The 19,003-nt window shown below is 40.7% G+C and overlaps 2 protein-coding genes across 11 annotated transcripts in view; one reads left to right on the forward strand and one right to left on the reverse strand.

The window, feature by feature from the left end:
* On the forward strand, window positions 1–9,775 carry EEF1AKMT1 (EEF1A lysine methyltransferase 1). 9 transcript variants are annotated; one of them, XM_085580671.1, is made up of 7 exons: window positions 362–542; window positions 961–1,075; window positions 1,527–1,609; window positions 3,994–4,143; window positions 5,047–5,129; window positions 5,780–6,060; window positions 7,236–9,775. In XM_085580671.1, exons 4-7 carry the CDS (start codon window positions 3,997–3,999, stop codon window positions 7,361–7,363), a joined length of 639 nt encoding a protein of 212 aa, XP_085436797.1. In that variant the 5' UTR covers window positions 362–542; window positions 961–1,075; window positions 1,527–1,609; window positions 3,994–3,996; the 3' UTR covers window positions 7,364–9,775. The 9 variants fall into 9 exon arrangements, with proteins under 9 accessions (XP_021395639.1, XP_021395641.1, XP_085436797.1 ...); XM_085580660.1 differs by lacking the exon at window positions 1,527–1,609 and having other exon boundaries at window positions 362–708; XM_021539964.4 differs by lacking the exons at window positions 362–542; window positions 961–1,075; window positions 1,527–1,609 and adding an exon at window positions 1–53.
* IL17D (interleukin 17D) overlaps window positions 7,269–19,003 on the reverse strand; it is a 22,136-nt gene continuing 10,401 nt past the window's right edge. For both annotated transcript variants that reach the window (XM_085580639.1, XM_021539936.4), the window contains exon 4: window positions 7,269–13,774. In XM_085580639.1, the coding sequence (XP_085436765.1) occupies window positions 13,459–13,774 (316 nt within the window). In that variant the 3' untranslated portion in view covers window positions 7,269–13,458. The remainder of the gene's footprint in view (window positions 13,775–19,003) is intronic.

Genomic DNA, 19,003 nt, shown 5'->3' on the forward strand with positions numbered 1-19,003 from the left:
CGCGCGGGGGGCGGGGCCGGGGCGAGCTGCGCGCGCGCGGCGGCCGGCGGGCGGTGAGTGGCGCGAGCGGCGCGCGCGGGGCGCGGGCGCGGCCCGGGACCGCCGTGAGGGCGGCGGGGAGCCCCCTCACCGCCCCGGCATCGCCCCTCACCGCCACGGCATCGCCCCTCACCGCCCCTTCACCGCCCCGGCATCGCCCCTCACCGCCACGGCATCGCCCCTCACCGCCCCGGCCCCGGCCGGCCCCGCTGCGCCCCGCGGGCGCTGGCGGCCGAGGCGCGGCCGGGCTGTCCGGGATGACGCCGGGCCCGCCGGCGGTTCTCTGTGGCTGCGGGGTGCCCTGGAAGCGGTACACGGGGGAGGGGACAGCGGGAAAGGGCCTCTCCGGGGCCGGCAGTGTCCCTCTCCACGTGTAGGAGGGACCGGCGATCCCGAGCCCTGCCTGTGTCTCCGTGGGATACATCCTAGTTTCCTTTTGCTTGAAGTAGCCACCAGGCCTTCTGACTTTACTTTTTTAATCCAGTGCAGTTTCTGTGTGTTTGGTAATCCTCTGCAGCTTCTCTTCAATGAACTTTCTGTGTGACTTCGACGCATTGTGAAATTCCGGCTTTTGAGGTGTTAGGGCACAAGTCCAGACATTTAGTAGCTTTCCAGTCTATCAGATCAGGACTTCTCTACCTTCAGGCAGGTGGTTGCAGCCTCTTCCAGGTGATTTTCATTACAGTTGCACACAGCTGGCCAGCTTTTCTCGGTGTGTGCCGTAAACATTGTGGATGATGAGCTGCTTTCTCAAAGACTGACTTGGGCAGCTTGGAAAAAATGCAGACAACTAGATTTCATGCTCTCTGTCTTTTGATCAAGGTTACTCTTAGAATAAGATCTTTTCTGAAGTTGCACGTGTGCTTTTTATATTCTTGGTAAAAGATCTAAAGGGCTAACACTGTCCTTCCTCCTTCCCAGTGGTGAGCAGCATGGCTTTCCAGATGTACTTCTATTCCATAGCCTTTTAGCAGTCTTCCCTGATGTTTTCTTATCACCTGTCCTCCATGTGATCATAACTACAGGTGAAATAAAGGTACTGGGGACCAAAGGCTGTTGATTTTCCCATAGTGTTTCTTTTGAGTATGTTTTCCTCTGTCTTAGAATTTGACTATATAAAAAAAGATTTTTCATACATGACTGCCAGAACCTATTGTTAAATACATACTACATTCTTGTGTGAACAAGGCCTTGGAGACTCCTGTGGTGCTCTTATCTCTCTTAATTTATTTTTTGTTTTCTTTGGAGAGCTTTCACTCTGTAGTGATGACATTTGCCTGACCAATGCCTCAGGTGATAAGAGACAGATTGAGCTGTGGACAGGGGAATGGACTAAAGTCTGCAGGGCCATCCACCCCTTCATCCTACCTGCTGCACTGCAGCTCACATGGTGGAATTTGTCGCTTCATTTTTCCTGTTTTATGGGTAGACCTGGTGGTTTAGGGACCAGTATTGATCAAATTTACTGTTTTTCCTTATTAACACAGCCCTGCCTGTTCCTGTTCCTCTCTATCCTAGGGAGCTTACCTCCTTTTCTGGTGTTTTCCTTTAGGAGGACTTTGACTTCACAGTGAATGTTACATTTCTATGCCATACACAGTGTTCTTGAGCTGTTCTTGGATATCTGATTTCCCCCTGTGTGGTTTTCAGAGAGCGGCTGTGTGAGGAGAGAGCATGGTCTGCCCGTGGAGGGACCCCAGGCCTGGGGCAAGCAGGGATTGGTCAGCTGGAGCCTCAGGGACCTTGGGAATTAAGATTGTAAAGATTCCCTAAGTGTCAGAGGCACTGTAAGCTTCTGTGCTTCTTCCCATCATCCTGCAGAATTTTCAGGATTCCTTCTGGACTTGAGAGCAGTGAATTTTCTGAAGGGATAATGAAGGGATTTCAAACAGTAGGACTGTCTCCCTTGAAGGAATTTACAAGTCTTGTACACATAAACTCACTTTAAGGGTTTTCTGATATAGTTCTTAAGCATGAGAATGTCTTCATGTTAATAACCTGAGTCAGTATATTCATTCAGAAAAATATATTGAATTTTGGAGGCATTTGTAATAGCTGTACGTAATATTTTTACCATATGTTCTGAGTTACCTCTCCTTGCAAAACCTCACAGTTAATTACTTCTTCGTTCCTAAGGCTTTAATTAACAAACCAAAAGGAAGAGTATAAAAAAGTCAACTAAAAATTATTAATAAATAAAAGATCTCTATGGCTTTTTTATCTTCTGAAACAATGGCAAATTCTTCAGCAGCAACTTTATCTATGAGGGTTTTGATTCATAGGCATGGATTTAGACTTTGCAAATGCCAGTATGGCCTCACTGAACAGAAAATTTTAAAAATCTCAACTTTTGACTTAAAAACTGAAGCTTTCCACCTCTTTCAGTTTCTTAGAGTCAAAGCATGGTTGTGTTATTGCTTAGGGGGTAATAGCAGACCAGATTACTATATGTATCATTCAGTTAATTAAAAAAAATGCTATGACTTAAGGAGTGATTGTAAATTTCTACCTGTCCTAACAATAAATTGTTGTATAGGACCTAAAATAGGTCATAATATTGTGTATTGTTAGAGCACTGTGGCTAGAAATTGTGTTATCTGTCTGGACGTACAGTCATTTCTATAATAAATACTTTAAATAATACGTGATTTAATAATGTAAATATTGTCAAAGCATTTGTGTTTTGTTCAAGGAAAAAATAGGGGGAAAATTGATTTTGGTTTTACTAGGTAGCTTGACTCCGCAATTCTCTTGCGTGAGGCTGATCTTTGGGCTGTGAACAATTCTCTGTTTGGCCAACCTGGCCTGAGAAGCCAGCAAGCCAGTAAATTATACTCTGGAAAAGCCAGGTTTTGCAGATAAGAGCTTTCCTTAGGTGTGTACTATGTCAGAGGAATGGCAGAGTTATCTCCCCGTGCCAGGGTAAGGTACCATTTTTCCAGCAAGCAGGAGGAAGTTGTTTTAGGAAACTTCATCTTGAAAGGGTGGAAGGGGAGGAGACTGCCAGTTCTAGCGCTCTCCTTGTAATTCAGGGAATGAGGAGAAGAAAAACCATGAGCAGCTCCACTTGAAATGACTCAAAATGTTCACTCACCGTTCAGGTGGCCAGTGGCTCTTGGTGACTTCTGCATAATGCAGACATATCCCTGTCCCCAGGCTCTGTTAAAGGCACTGCTCGTGTGCTGGTTCTTAGGCTGGATGCAGGGAAAATGGGTTTCTTGAGAGAAGAATCTTTCTCAGTTTTCTCCAGTTCTTTTCACTGGCTAAGTCCTTTCCAGCACCTCCGTTCCATGAGGTGACACTGTTCTCTGGGAGAGGCTGCTGTGCTGCCTGGGTCAGAGGGCTCAGAGATGCTGCCTGGCAGAACCCACTTGAGGAGCTTTCTGAAAATGGCTGTACTTTTCCAATGGTACATACCGTGTCTTTTTGGAGCTTCTTGACTGCCTTTTTTTTTTTTTTTTTTCTTGTAGATTTGTGGCATTTAGAGGAATCTTTTTATATCATGGAAGTTAAAACCAGGTGATGCTGAGCTAGAATGCTAGTTTAGAGTCAAAATTGTGTGGCTTTTGAACATGGGAGGGAATGATCAATAGCTATCATTTTTTCCAGGAAGGAAGGGAATAATTTCTATAGGATTTTCCAGATCCACAGGAAACCAAGAGCTGTAATGTCAACTTCCCTGTGAGAACACAAGCCAAATCCATGTTGTATAGAAAGGGAACAGTGTTGCTGCTCTTCCTGAATTCTCTATGGAGACTTGTTATTTCCAATTGGCCTCTCACTGATTTAAGAGTGCTTAAGTAGAAGGTGTAAGTTTTCTTTTGTTAGGAGGTTTTCCTAGTTAGCTTCATTCTTGGTGGAAGTTGATTTACATCACAAGATTATGTTGTTTTAAAAAAAACATTCACCATTGAAAAGGGTTAATTGATTTCTTTTTTCTTGTTGTCATCTAAGAAAATGGATGATGATGATGACATTCCCCAGCTTTCATCCCATACGTTGGCTGCCCTCCAGGAGTTCTATTTGGAACAGCAGCAGAGAGAGGGCATGAAGACCTCCCAAGGGTTTAATCAATATTCCATTGGCTCAATAGAAGAAAACTGGGTAAGAAACTATAAATTTCAGTGAATGAAGCACAGATAGAGGACTAGTCCTGACCAAGTTTCTTTGGTGGCTGGATAATGAAATGAAATTAAAGAGGGGAGCACTCAAGATGTTCTTATTAATGGATGGCAACACTCTAGGGAGATTTGCTTTAGTATTAAAGCTATATATAGTTGTTTGCTCCACATGTGCATGGGGGTTGCAAACTGAAAGTACATGGAGAGGGAATAAAGTTCCTAACAGAAAGCTGCTTCTGGAAATTTTAACTCCAGCCTGGCATGTAATAGTAGTAAAGACTCTTCCCTGAGTCTGAGACAAACAGTGTAACAAGAGCAAGTGATCTTTCCTTTTACATCTATTTTGTGTGTGTGTGTGTGTGTGTGTGTGTGTGTTCTATTTCTTTATTTTTGTGGATGACTGTTTTGCTGCTTGTTTTTATTTGTGACAGATTGATTTTTGATTTGTCTCTGGGTTGGGTTTTTTTGGTCTTCCTTTTTCCGATCCATTCTGATTTAGCTTTCTTATCCTTTTCTTTCTTCCCATACTGTCACTTTTCAAGGTCCTTTTTCCTCGTCTACTGAAGGAACTCAATTTAAGAGCACATAAATAATATGCATCTGCATATTAGTTCTGAAATACTTTGTCAGTGGTTTGGAGTTCTTGGTTTTCCTGATACTGCAGTTCATGCTTTGGAAACAGAGTGTAAGTTACCTGCTGCATATCACTAGATTACAGAAGTAGGAAGACTGTCAGGAAAACATTCACCTTTCCAGCTTTACAGGTTGTGAACTGAGAAGTTGCTATGGATTGTAGTTTTCTTCAGTTACGACTCACCACACGTAACTCTGCATAGCATAGCCAGGAGATTTGATGTTCTTTGTAATTGTGCATTTTCTTTCTCAGCAACTGAGCCAGTTTTGGTACAGTGATGAAACTGCATCATGCCTGGCTAAAGAAGCAGTTCTGGCAGCTGGAAAAGGTGGCAGGTAGGTTTTAATAATTGTGTTGTAGATTTAACATGTCTCCTCTTCAAATATTTTGTTTTTGCTATGTAGACAAGAATATGCAGTTTAATTCATTACTCGTTGTACTTCAGTTTTGTTCAACTGAGATACTGCAGAAGTGCTTTGATGTTATTTAGTTAATATTTTATACTGATCTTCCTGTTTATCATTTCACTGAATGTTGTAGGCTGTGCCTTGTAAAAGTTTACTGGTAATCTTTTTAATTTTTTGATAAATACAAAGTGCTTCAGAGCACATTATTGACTTGTAATTATTTTCTTAGTTTTTATATTATGTTTCTGTAGAACAGATGGAAAAAACTTGGTTTTCTTCCTACTTCTATAAACAGTAATTTTTAATTTTTTGAGTGTACTTTCTTTTCTGAAACAAGACTTTCTGTGTAGTCAAGCTTAAGATCTTTATGTAGTATGGGGTTCAACAGGTAATGACTTTCATACTTAAGACTTTGTTACTAAAGTAATTAATTGTTAGAATGGAGGAAGAATACCTTACATTTTTGGGACTAATGTTTAAAATGTTTTCCCAAAGCCTCTCTGAGGACTGCTGTAGAGTTTTGTTGCTGTTGTTTGCCTTTTAAAATTACAATTTTAAGTTATTGTGTGTTTTTTCAGGATAGCATGCATTAGTGCACCAAGTGTGTACCAGAAACTGAAAGAACAGGATGGTGAGGATTTTTCCGTGTGTATACTGGAGTATGACAGAAGGTTTTCTGTGTACGGAGAAGAGTTTATCTTCTATGATTACAACCACCCTTTGGACTTACCTGGAAATCTCCTGCCACACAGTTTTGACATTGTAATAGCAGATCCACCCTATCTGTCTGAGGAATGCCTTCAAAAGACTGCAGAGACCATCAAATACCTAACAAAAGGAAAGATTCTGCTTTGCACAGGTATAACTAACAAAAATATTAGGTCTCCTTAAGTAGCTTTTTTGTCTCTTTCTAATGACAAACTTACATGAGACAAATACTAACTCAATAATGCTGAATCATCATCAATTTACGGAGGATCCTAAGCTTTTTACTTGAGTACTTGAGTTCAACCTTTCTTTTAAACAGAATTGGGTGTTAATAGTTCAAGTCAGTCTCTTTTTCCTGTGGCATTATGAATTTTACTAAATTTTGAGAAATTATAATATCATCCAGCAAAATTCCAGAAATATAATTTTTCTTGTAGAAGGGCCACTCTCTGTAATTGCAATGATTGAAATCTGGGAATGGCAAACATAGGTGCAAGTTATTGTTTATGTTTTAGGCACTGAAATACAGCAGGAGGAATTAAAAAGCAGTGATAAAAGTAGAAACTAGATAATTAGATATCTGTACTTGTGGGTCCTTCTTTAGGAAAGTGCACTTGTGGTTTTGAGAAGTGATGTGTGTCTACCCAAGTCATGGCTTTTCTTAACCTGTTTTATTATTGCTGTATTGTTATCTGAAGACATCCGGGAAACCTTTCCAAAAAGCAAAGGTCAAAACCCCTCTGTATGTACAATTAGGGAGAAGGCAACCAAGCAGGCAAAATTAAGAAAAATTAAAATAATGTGGCCACAGAAAGTCTGCTCCTTGGTGTAAGTGCACATGGCAGTCAGACACGAGGGTGGTTCTCAGCAGTTTTTCCCTAGAATCAATAGGTGGTCCTCCAGTTTACTGCTCAAAGCAGTGATTTCTCAGTGTGTAGCTGCAAATATCACCCCATGGTTTATGTAAGTGAAAGAGTAGATGTAATCTGTTTGCATTTCCCACGGCTCCCTACTATTTAACTTCCTTGGAATGTAGCAAGAAGATTGAGTTCAAATTTGGTTTCTGTAAAAAGGGCACTGATATCCTATACTTATTTTTATGAAATTGCTTGGACATTAATTTCCTTGGAATGTCTTTCATTCTTCTAGATTTACTTGAAGTTTCCCAATAGATTCTGTTGTTAAGGAAGGCTGAGAGTGTATTTACTTTAAGCCTGCCTTCCTTAAAAAAAAAACAGGCTATGTATGCATTTGGGAGGAGCTATTTAAAAAGTTCAAACATTCTGTTACTGTTTCTTTAATTTATACAAATTATTTTTGCTGCAGGTGCAGTCATGGAGGAAGAGGCAGCAAAACAACTTGGTGTGAAGATGTGCAAGTTTATTCCAAAACACTCACGAAATTTAGCCAATGAATTTCGATGCTATGTGAACTATGCTTCTGGACTGGACTGATTCTCTTAAGATCATCTACCAATCTACAGCTTTTTCAGTCAGGCTTTTTTCTGTTAACTGTCAGTTATGCCACATTTCTCAGGGCTGAAATAGTCGGCTCTGAGTACTGTTTTCTGGGATAGCTGGAATCAACATCGTGTGATAGCCTCTCTCTTAAATGAGTAAGCATTTACAATTACTGTGTTTCATGTTAGGTAAAGGCAGACCAAGCAATGCAGGCGCTGGATAATGGGAACTTCTTTGTTAGAGTTTCATTTTAACTGGTAGCTTTTACCATTTGAGGACACATCAGTGACCTCTTTGAAGTGATTTTAGCTTATAACAACACATAGGTGTTTGCCTTGCAGACATCAGAATCATCATTGCCAAAGTACTTGACACTTCTACTTCTATAGTAATGTGTCCCAAACGTGTCCCTTAAATCTTGAATCATAATGGCTCTGATTAAATATAATGCCTGCTTTTTAATAATTTCAATATCAAACTAAGGAGGATCTACAGCTATGTCAAGTTGCAAGAATGGTTATGGGCTTTTTTCCAGTTGCCTTGTTTTATCTTTTTGTCCTGTTCCACAGACAGCAGCAGAGCAGTAGAATAGAAGCATCTTAAAAATCATTGAATGTTATAAGGCCACTGAGGCATAACATATTGATAAACACCCACTGTTTCAAACAGAAACATGTTAGATTTTATATTCAAGATTTGGACTATATTTCAGTCAAAATTGATGATACAGTGGAAAAGCTTTGTTTTGCATAAGTAGAGATTTTTGATAACTGGGAATTTTAAAGCCAGTTTTGACAAACTTCTTGACTACACTGCTGAAGTATTTTTGGGTGGAAATTAGTTCATAAATTTCAAGGCACTCAACACTTTTATAATATCTAAAAACACTCTACAAAACACAAGCACTTGTCTTTGTATGTCATGCTGTGTAAAGGCTAACAGAAATGCTGCATCTACAAAACAAATTATGTAAAATCAAGTACTAAATTTATTTTGTGGTGGGAATAAGCCTAATTAAGCTTGTGATATGAGACTTTTTATAAGGCAGTGATAATACTCATGTTTCTGATGTTTAGATGCAGATTTTCCATCTGGTGGAGTAAACATCAGAGCAGGAATAATACAGATGGATTATTATTCTCTCTCAGTGCTCAGAGAATGGTGTTGTCCGAGCTGAACACAGCAGTGGTTCATAAATACCCACTCAAGCCACTGTAGCTCTCCTTCCCATTTTCCAAGAGATCTGATTGCTTCCTAAGGCTTTTCTCACCTCACATTTTATACCTGTTGCTTTCTCCCTGCCTCTAGTGTTCCTGGGTTCTTTGGGAACAGTTTTCTTCCTCTTTCACACGCCTTGGTTTCTGTCAGGCTGGTCACCGGTGTTGTTAAAACAAGGGACATGCAGCAGAGGAAGCACTCACAGGAAGAACAGGCACTGGCCTCTCCTTTCTGCTGTGTGAGCCCAGGCCCATACAGTCTTGCCTATCCAACCAGATGCCATCCTTGCTGCTGAGCCAAAATTCCCCTGAAAATGACTGTCCACAGGTGAAATACACCTGGGCTTAGTTGTTTTCTGGGAGGCTACACCATCACTTTCATGTGGCCCGTTTGAAAATAAAGCAAAACGGAATGGTAACTGCATAGCTCTTGGCACTAATCTGTACTTTAAACTGGTTTATTACTTCAGTGTCTTGCACACCAAGCAGATGGAGTCAATGAAGTAACTCATGAAACTTTGTTTTTAACTATATAGAGGCTTCAAGTGGGACAGGTAGGATTGCCAGAAGGGATGATACTATTCCCCTGCCACCCACCTAAATTAGAATGTGCTGTTCAAATCGAAGCCTCACCTGTTTTGCTGCTTTGTTTGCTTTATTTTGGTTAATGTGTATTATTGGGCTCTCCATAGCAGAGATACAAGTCAATTTTGCTAACTTCATCAGAGATACTAAAAAGATAAAAGTGCACCATTCAGTTGTACCAAGAAGTTCACTTCCAAGAAAATCACTGCTGCTTCTCACAGGTAGGTCAGACTTCTTTGAAAAGAGGCACTGTGAAGATGCATAGTTACTGAATTGAGGGTACATGAAAATCTGTGCAGTTGCACTTTGAACAGAGCAGCCCATTGTCCACCAGCTTCCCTCTTAAAAGCCTGGGGAGTGCAGGCAGCTGCCCAAGCAGCTAGACTAGTGGCATTTACAGCCTTCATCAGTTGATGGGAGGTAAACTATTTTTGTCATACTTGATTGCAAGGAAGTAGCTGTTTCTGAGAAGGGTACAAGTCACAAAAATCCATAGTGAATTTGTGTTTTGTGCCAGTGTGCGAACTTTAAGAAATAGTATGTGGTGGCAAAACCTTCTTTTCTTCTGTAACAGGACTGTGAGTAAAAATGTCAGTGTCAAGTAGTGACTGACTGTACCAGGGGTGTCTCATGGATGGACTTTGTGTTGGAACAGACTGTGGTGAAGTGTCAGCACCATGGTCCTTTTCCAGTGGCATTTGTGACTGCAGAGTCAGGTGTGCTACAGCCTCTTTAACTACCCCAGTCCAGGCAGTTATGGCTGTTCCTCGTCCCAGCGGGATTAATGGGTGTTTATACTTTCTGAGCACATCACAGCCTTTTTGCCTTTTCCTCCTGCTGCTTTCATGTTCCCCCATGCAGTTCCAGGTTCATGTGTAACTGTAGATCTTCACCTACTCAGACAGACACCTTCATGTGATGACTGGTAAGTAAACCCAAACTAGCATCTCAGGCTTCCCTCAGCCTTCCTGCATGACAGGAATTTTCCACACTACCTTAAGCGATACTACAGACAAGAAAATAATCTCATTACCAAGGATATTGTTCTGTGTTTTGTGGCTCCTAATGTATTCCAGGGACAACCTTGTTGAAGGAAAATATTTTCCTGGCTCAACAAAAAAATTTCTCAAATCAGCTGCAGCTGCCAGATAGTTCTAGCTTTGAATTGTTTGCATTTATTGGGCCTGGAGTTGGTTCAGTGAGGCATTTCATGTCTTCCTTCTGTCAACAGTTTGTGAAGCCTTGAAGCAACTCCAATGAACACTCCCTCCCCCATGCAAATTAAAGGCAAGGCTGTGGCAGCTGTAAGCAGAGGGCTGGAAGCTGGAAAATGTCACACCACATTTGAAGTGAAACTGATATAAATCCATGATGCATTGACCTCATTAAAAAAAAACAATTCCAAACAAATGCAAACTACATTTAACACTCAACCTTTCCCACATGAGTAATGTGGAGAAAGGATATATGGAAGGATACATTGAAGGCCAGCAAGTGTTTGTGTAGCTAATAGCTCTTGATGTTAAGTATTAACAAACAGTTGCTCACTAACAAAATATCAAACAGTTGCTCGTGCTAAAACATAAACAGCTTTTAAGAGACACCTAATTGAAAAACTGGATCAGGAAGCAAATTGGCTCAGCTAAAATGTCTGTCACAGGGGAAAAGGAGGATTAAGAAGAGAAAATGAGCTTCTGAATAAAATAACATAAAGATGCCTGAACCATGGGAAGCTTTCTGCACTTGTTGCAGTGTGACGAGAAGGAGGTCACCAACACAAGCGATCTATTGATCCATGGAGATTTTGCAGTTCTCAAGTACTTTCAGTCATCCAATTTCTGAAACTTTCTATAAACTAAAGCATCTCTTTTTCTGGAGTGGAGAAAATTATTATGTTCCATTTACCTGCTTTTAGGCTTGCACCTCACAGGAATTCCCTGAACATGCTCTAGTTACTTGCAAACCTAAAAATTACTCCATAATTTGTGTCTGGAGGACAAGAGAGTTGTAGTAAAAAAAAAAATTAGATTTTTTTTTCTCTCCACATGATGCAAATATATATCCATGTGCTCTAATAACAAATTTGTTGCAGACATGGTTGGACATTTTGCTGTTGTTGTTTGGGGTCATTTTATTGCCTGATAGGGTGAAGACTTTGCTTTCTATGCTGTGGAGTCTGAAGGTTCAGCTTCACACTGCCATAAGTGTACATGTGGAGGAAAACCTCGCAATCTAATGATGAAACTGGAAGGGATCAGGCTACTGAAACATCCCCTAGTGCAGTGTTTCTCCAGTTCTGTGAGTCAGCCTCTCTTTTGAGCCCCTCTGATTACCATTTCCCTCTGCTCAGAGGGTGAGAAGTTCCTCTGCATTAGGAGGAAGGAAAAGAGGTTGTAACTGCTGCAAGTATTTACATTCTCTGGGGAAAAGGTAACTACCTAAAATTGCTGGCAGCAGCCAGGCAATTAGCTGTGCTCTGAGTAGCATAAACATTTTATGACCATCTCTGGACACCTTTGAGAATCCCCTTGAGATAGAAGCATCACAATTGGAGGAAACACAGATTGAAAGACAAGGAGAATTGAGGAAAAGCATCTGCACAAAAAACAGAGCTACAAACTTCAATCTGACATTGTGATGGGAATATTGATTCATTTCTGGAGTTCTTAAAGTTATTTTAGGCTTTGTAAGAGGTTTCACAGATTGCACTGTAAAAATACTGTTATGCTAGACTGAGTCAGAGAGAGCACAATCAATAATTATGCACCAAGACATGGAGCTGTCATATGACTTACATTATGTCTTCAACTAGCTAATTGTGATTAGCTTAGTCTTTCCATTCTTCATGCAACAACACTCCAAAGAAGAGTTGTTTATGTAGAGAGGGGCTTTCTCTGCTATGAATTAAGGCAAATTTAGAGATTCATGATTTAGCAAATACATTGCTGCATATTATGTTTATTCTGTAAAGATCTTGCTGTCATGATCTTTCATCTGTAAAAGAGATTCTCTGCTGTGCATTCAGAGGTTTATCTGTTTTGGTAAGTGTGACCCTCTGAGGAATTACGTTTGTGCAAGGCATGCCTGGTCTTTCGTGATTCTCATTCACTAGGCTGAGTCAACTTCAGTCTCTTGTTCTGGAAATGCAAGTTTTTGTGTATGCAGGGTTTCTGGTGAGGGCCTGCCATCAAGTTCCATGAGCATTAGGCTGCACAAATGGAAGGCTGCCCAGTCAGCTTTTGCAGGTGATCATCTGTTACGTGTAGCATAAGGAGAAATGAGTAACAGTAATTGTAAAAAACAGTTGGATTTAACAAGTTTGGATTGGCTGGGACTCAACTCAAAGACCTCTTGTAGGATTTGGAAGTTAAGACCCAAGACCTGCTTACTCACCTGCAGCGCACCTGAGGTTAAGCTGACCCTTGGTAATTTCTTTTTAATGGGGAATCTCTTCTAAAATAAAAGGTTTTGGCCTTTCAACTGCATGGAACAGTTTTATCACAAGGAAGTTAAGCAGTCAGTGATAGATGAAATTGAATACAGAATTCTTGGGACCCAAACTGTATTTTTCCTAATTGATATTTTCTGTGTAATTAGACATAGTCCACATCAAGAAAGTCTGCTGCATTTTTACAATATTCTAGTATGTTTTTTCTCAACACCTTTGTAACCTTAGCAATTTGGCAAGCTTAAAAATAGCAAGCACACAGGCTATTGCTTCATGAATGACTCCAACTCAGCAAAGGTTTCCTTTCTGTAGTGTATAAATTAGCCAAAGAGGTAACAGCTCAGAGGCAAAGCTTGGAGTTTATGCAGTATAAAGGGACACTCTCCCAGCCTGAGAAATTGTCCTTTTAACTGCTGATTTGTCACATGTACAGCAGCTGAGTGATTTTTATATAAGGGTACTTAAAAGTAGAATATAAGATTCCTTAAAAATATCTACAACCAGTAGCCTGCTATAGTAATAGCTACCATGTCTTACAGTTGCATCATCTTCTAAAATGTACTGTGAATAAGCAAAGATAAAATGTTCTGCTCTAAGGAGAAAAAAGAGGCTACTTTGGAGTTTGCAATAATGAACTAAACAAGTTTACATGAGTGAAAGAAATAGAATTAATTGCCATCTCTAATGAACTGAGTGACTGGACTTTCCATCTTAGATCTGAAATAACTGCAAGCAGAAAAAGAGGATGACTGAGTGTGTTTGCTGCGGTGTTGCAGTTTCCTGAGGTGGTGAGATGATTATGTGAGGCCAGTACTGAAACATGACTTCCAATACATTCTTCATTCTGATGAGGGCTTGTTCTGGCCCACCAGCAGCTTCACTTCTTGCTTATCTATGCTGGAATTGACGCTCTCTGCCTCCTTTTCCTGCTCGGGGACGCAGGTGCAGCCCACGGGGATGGTGATGTAGTCCTCGGTGTAGACGTAGCGGCCCCCGGCGCAGGCGGGCGTGCGGCGCAGGATGACGGTGGGCATGAACACCGGGGTGCTGCGGAAGTGCAAGCTCTCCTCGCCAAAGATCCCCATCAGGCAGCCTTTGCACAGGCAGTAGGCTTCGGGAATGTACTTGGGGTACCTCGTGGGATCATAGGAAATTCTAGAGAGAAGCAAATAAAGATTCTTTAGTACCTCTCAAACCAGGTATATTCATCTGGAATTATATAAACGTATATATTATTATAATTATTATATCATTATAATAATTATATAATGGTTTTGTTGTCTTCACCAGGAAAAACAGCTGTAGCTGATGCTGTCTGGCTTCTAATTTGTAAAGTGTAAAGAGAAAAACGTAACAGGTTACAGAATTGATTAGGTCCTACAGTGCACATGGAAATACGAAGTGTCTGGCTTTCTGAATTGTGAGGTTCAAGGGTTTAAACAGAATGAGTCTTGCATTTTGGACTGAATAGGTAAACAGAGCATTAAAAAGGACACTTGGGCATTTCTAAACTTTTTATCTGCCTTGAGTTCTTCAAAAACAGGTACAAATCCTCGTTAACATTATTATTGTTAAAGCCATAACATGATGTTTTAAAATTTAGTAATTTTAATAGAATTGAATTGTACTATTATTTCTACAATAGGTTTTTCTCCCTAGTATATTGGGGTCATAAATGGGACTTGCCCTTGAAAGCAGAACTCTGTATTGCTTTTCTAATTAATGTCTACTGTATCTTCCTCTAAGAGCAACACTTTCGTGCTCACACTGAGATAAACTGCAACTTCCTGGGATGAGGAATCTACAGCTTCTCTGGGCAACCTGTGCCAGTGTCTTGCCACCCTCACTTCTTCATTCTTCCCAGTATCTGATCTAAACCTGCTGTCTTCCAGCTTGAAGCCATTATTCCTTGTCCTATCACTCCATACCCTTATGAAGAGTCTTCCAGCTCTCTTTTAGGCCCCATTGAAACACTGGAAGGTTCAGCCTGTCTTTATAGGAGAGGTTCTCCAACCCTTTGAGTGTTTTCATGGCCTTCTCTGGACTCACTCTAACAGGTCAATGTCCCTCTTGTGTTGTGATGCCAGAGCTGGATGCAGTCCTCCAGGTGGGATCTCTTAATAGATGTCAATGTCATCTTACATCTTAATAGATTTAAAGCAATTTCTAAATTGTGTTTCCCAGGTTGGCAGCACTTCCTTGGGTATCAAAGTGTTCACCTTTTATCTCTTCAGTATGTCTGTGAGACAAGAAGAGGTTTCAGGTTTGGAAGAGGCAGAACCCTATGTCTGCCTCAAGCTGTGACTGCAGTCACTGCTAGTCAACAAAATCTCTCCTTTTGAGAACAAGCAGCCTGGCTCTCGCTCTCACACCTATCCCTGGGTTGACACTGATGTTCTTCTGGTCACAGGATTGATGAAGGAACTCATTCAGCTAAGGGATAACTCCATCAGAAGCTGAGGTTTGGTCTGTCAGCTGTCTTGCCACACATGTACACAGAGCTCTGCACCAACCAGCCAGAGTGAACAAGTAGCTTAGGCATGGACAGAAGGGAGCTGCCCTTTTCAGAAGTATCACCAGTTTATCTAGTTAAAGGAAATCTGGAATCACAGCTTTTGCTAAACTCAAACTCAAATCAAGGAAAAGAGACTTTTAAATATACATATATATAATTTAATTATTATATATATATATATAATTTAAAGAATTTGTTTTCCTCACAAAAAATCTGACCAGACATCTGTGATGTTGCAGATATTTTTTTGCAGTGCTCTTCTATCCCATTTATACTTGCTTACTTTCCCCAGGAAATACCTTTATGTTACAGGATCTCACACCAGTGTGCAATAAAATGTCTGGTAGCCAGCAGAAAGGAAGAAAGGGGAACACAGGCCTTTCTACTGTTATACATTCCTATTTCAAACTCAAGTGTGCGTAATTTCAGTGATGGATTGTTAAACACACCATGTGTCAAGTTATTGGTATTTCCTCTTACTGTATTATCTCTAGCACCTGGTATATGATGTTACTGGAAAGCATGAACATGCTCTGCATGCAAACATGAGAGGTTTCACTGATAACAGGAGAACACTGTCACTGGAATAATGGTTTACAACTACCTTTCTCCTCCAAATTCCCATGTGGAAAAAGTCAAGTATTAATGGGGTGGGTTTTTTGAAAGATGGTGTGGTTGTAGCATGGTTTTCTACTTTCCAAGGGGAAAATCTCTTATATTACTGAGTTAGATGTTAATACATCATGTGAGAACTGGAAGGAATCAGAGAGAATCCAAACTTAATGATGGATTCAAATATAAAACTGGTTTTGTATCCAGACCAGAACTTCAAGGCTGAAGCCTCTAAGTAATGCCTCCTGAAATTAATACCTGAACTCAAATATCACTAAAACTTGGAGTCATATATAAGGTTCTGCATCTTAAGCTCAAACCTGTTCAGAAAAGCCATATAAATAAAACCTTATTTGTGTCTTTCTAGGCAACCCAGACCTGCTTGTGTCAGAGCCACTAAGAAACACCAACCACCACAAGTCATGTTTTAACATCTTCTCCTAGAGAAGATGTTAAATTTTTTTATCAGATTAACTAACCAGGAAAAAAATGCACGCTCCAAGTTCCTGCTACGTCTTTCCTTACACCCAAGAGATGGACAGAGCTGGGAAGAGTGGTGGAGAACCACAGAAGTGCAACTTTCCCCTGGTACTCAAGTGTCCCCTGCAGCCTTGTGTCACTTGCTGTGGCCACTGCTGCAAACCAGGCAGCCCAGACACTTTGGTGAGGATTTCCTGTGTCCTGTGAACTCAGGTCACCGCTGTGGACAGCCAAGTCTGCCTCGCCAGCCCTGCTGTTTCACAGTGACAGGAGCAGTGAGCTGTGCTGGGCTGCTCTGTTCCCATCTGCTGGAACAAGAAGCAGGTTTGTGCTGAACTGGAACTGCTAATGAAGTGTGACTCGGCTGCTTTCCTTATGACCCTATGAGTGCTTTGAGAGCTCCCAGTGAAAAACAAACTTCCTGCCATTTACATACTGAGCCTGGAAACTCAAGAGAAAACTTTCTGTCAGAAGTAAAACACTTGCAGAGTCTTAATCTGCCTTCTCCTGTACTAGTAATTTTATAAGTAGTATTTTTAATAATATTGTCACTTCGTAATTTCCAAGCTTCTGATTCCACAGGGTCAGATTCTGTGCTGGGGCAGGGAGCTGACTCTTCAGAAAATCAGTGTTAGCATTGGGCTTACAGCTGGATGTTATCAAAAGTCTAATAAGCAGATCATCACCCCCTTCCTTCTGACTCTGAAATACTTACAGGATTAAGAGCTAACAGCTTTTTCCCCCCTTGCCAAGACATTTGTTTCCCTATAGCAGGTGTTCTTTTGTTCATGTTATGCTTTATTTTATATACAGGCAGCAGCATAGGTATTACTACTATAGGTAGCACAGTGCTTGCACAGAAATAGCCCAGCACTAACTGATTTTCTGAAGAGTTGTACAAATGTGCTCAACTTAAAAGGATGGCAGCTCTGCATCCCCTTGTATTCTTTCCCTTGGCTGCATCTTTGGACATGCACACCATGCTACATGGTAATGTTAAAACCTGGAAAATGCCTTGGAAAAGCTTCTAGAAAATAACTGGAATATTATTTGAAGGAAAGCCCTCCTGTATGATGTTGTTCAAACACACTGCAGACAAGCTTGGCTTTTACCAGTGAAAAATGACTTGCCTGTATTACTTGTATTAAGAATTTATGTAAATGAGCCCTAAACCAAGGATGCTTATAAACTGAAACTTATTTTTGAAAAACAGAAAAAAACAAGCTGGGCAATGTTTGAGAGAGGGACTGGCTAACTTGGCTAACATCATCAGAACAACACTGACAATAAAAGTTAAATCTTCTAAATTAACCATTAGTAGATGCAGGATTAGGCCCCAGAGGCAGAAACAAAAGCCACAGGATTTGGAAATTCAGAAACCTGAATGACTTCTTGACTATACATAAAGAAATTTTGCTAAACTCAAGTAGAAGTGTGTTTGCAAACTAGTTATGATTATTATTGTAGCCTTAAGACATCAAAAAATAAAACATTGAACTGGTTAAAACATATAAAACATACACCGCTGGTTAATGAATGGTGCTCTGCAGCACACTGAATGGAATCACAAATCAGCACTACCTGTAAAAGTGTTGCTGACTTCAGCGGGATCAGATTTTTCAACGCTTGCTCTGAGCTTTATGATCAGACCCCCACAAATGTTTAGGCAGACATTTAAAATTAATCCTTTTTACAATGGTTCTTGTCCATGAGCAATTTTTCTGTGCATCTCTGGAGCTGTGCTTGCCCTGCTAATGATTCACTATGATTGGTGAATGGCTTCTGTAAATGTTAACAAGAGCACCCATCCTGTGCCATCAGTAGAATCTGCAGGTCCACCCATATCATTAATTCTTGGTAAGCAACTCTGAACCATAGCAGTAGCCAAGTGCTACTTGCACTTGCCAGAATGTCCTTGTACAAGCAGGGTTTCTGGATTTCACTGACTATCCATGTAATAGTGCTAAAAAAAACAAGCAACCCCGGATAGATGTTGCAAGCTGGCACACAGTCAGCCTGATGAATTCATGGAAGGATGATTTCATGGCAGAATTCCTTCTGCTGGCTCTATTTTTTAAAAAAAGCTGAGTAATTTGTAGCCCAACTTCCTGAACTGCTGAGCAAATCCAGCATGCTCAACTGACTTCAGGGAACTCTGCTGTCTCTTTATAGCTCTGCAGAGCAAAGAGTGATTCGCATGATTAAACTCTGTGCCCTGAGTTATATACTGATCTCCTGTGGCCACCAGGATGGAATTTCAGTATCAGACACATGAACAACTAATTTCCCCCTAACTTTTGCCTTAAATACCACTGGTTGGTTGCTGCTAGCAGCAGGGCTTGGAACCAGATGTATCTGAGGTGCAATCCATGTACAACTCCTGTATCTCTGGTTTGCAGGAAACCAAAAGTGATGTAAGTCTTGATTTTTGTATAACAAAATTAAAAGACTGAGTAATGGAAAATAAACAGTAAGCACAGAACAAAGACAAGCAAAGAAGCCACACAAGGATTATCTGAGATTTGAGCCAGTCAAACCTAATTCTTCCACACTTAAACAGAATGATAGGCTTGGCATACACATGATGTAGTAGAGTCAACATTATACACAGTTCTCTAAGTAATATATTTGATGCTTTCTTATAAATGCTGATATGAAAAAAATCCAGTTGACTTGGACTGAACAGTCATGTGAACAGAAGAATTACAAGCAGCAGCATTAAACAGCTGGGAGCAGGTGCCTGGGGAGATATTCAGGGGAAGGTAAGTAGATCCAGA

This window comes from Lonchura striata, chromosome 1, assembly GCF_050655825.1.
Source record: "Lonchura striata isolate lonStrDom1 chromosome 1, ASM5065582v1, whole genome shotgun sequence".
NCBI classification, from domain to species: Eukaryota; Metazoa; Chordata; class Aves; order Passeriformes; family Estrildidae; genus Lonchura; species Lonchura striata.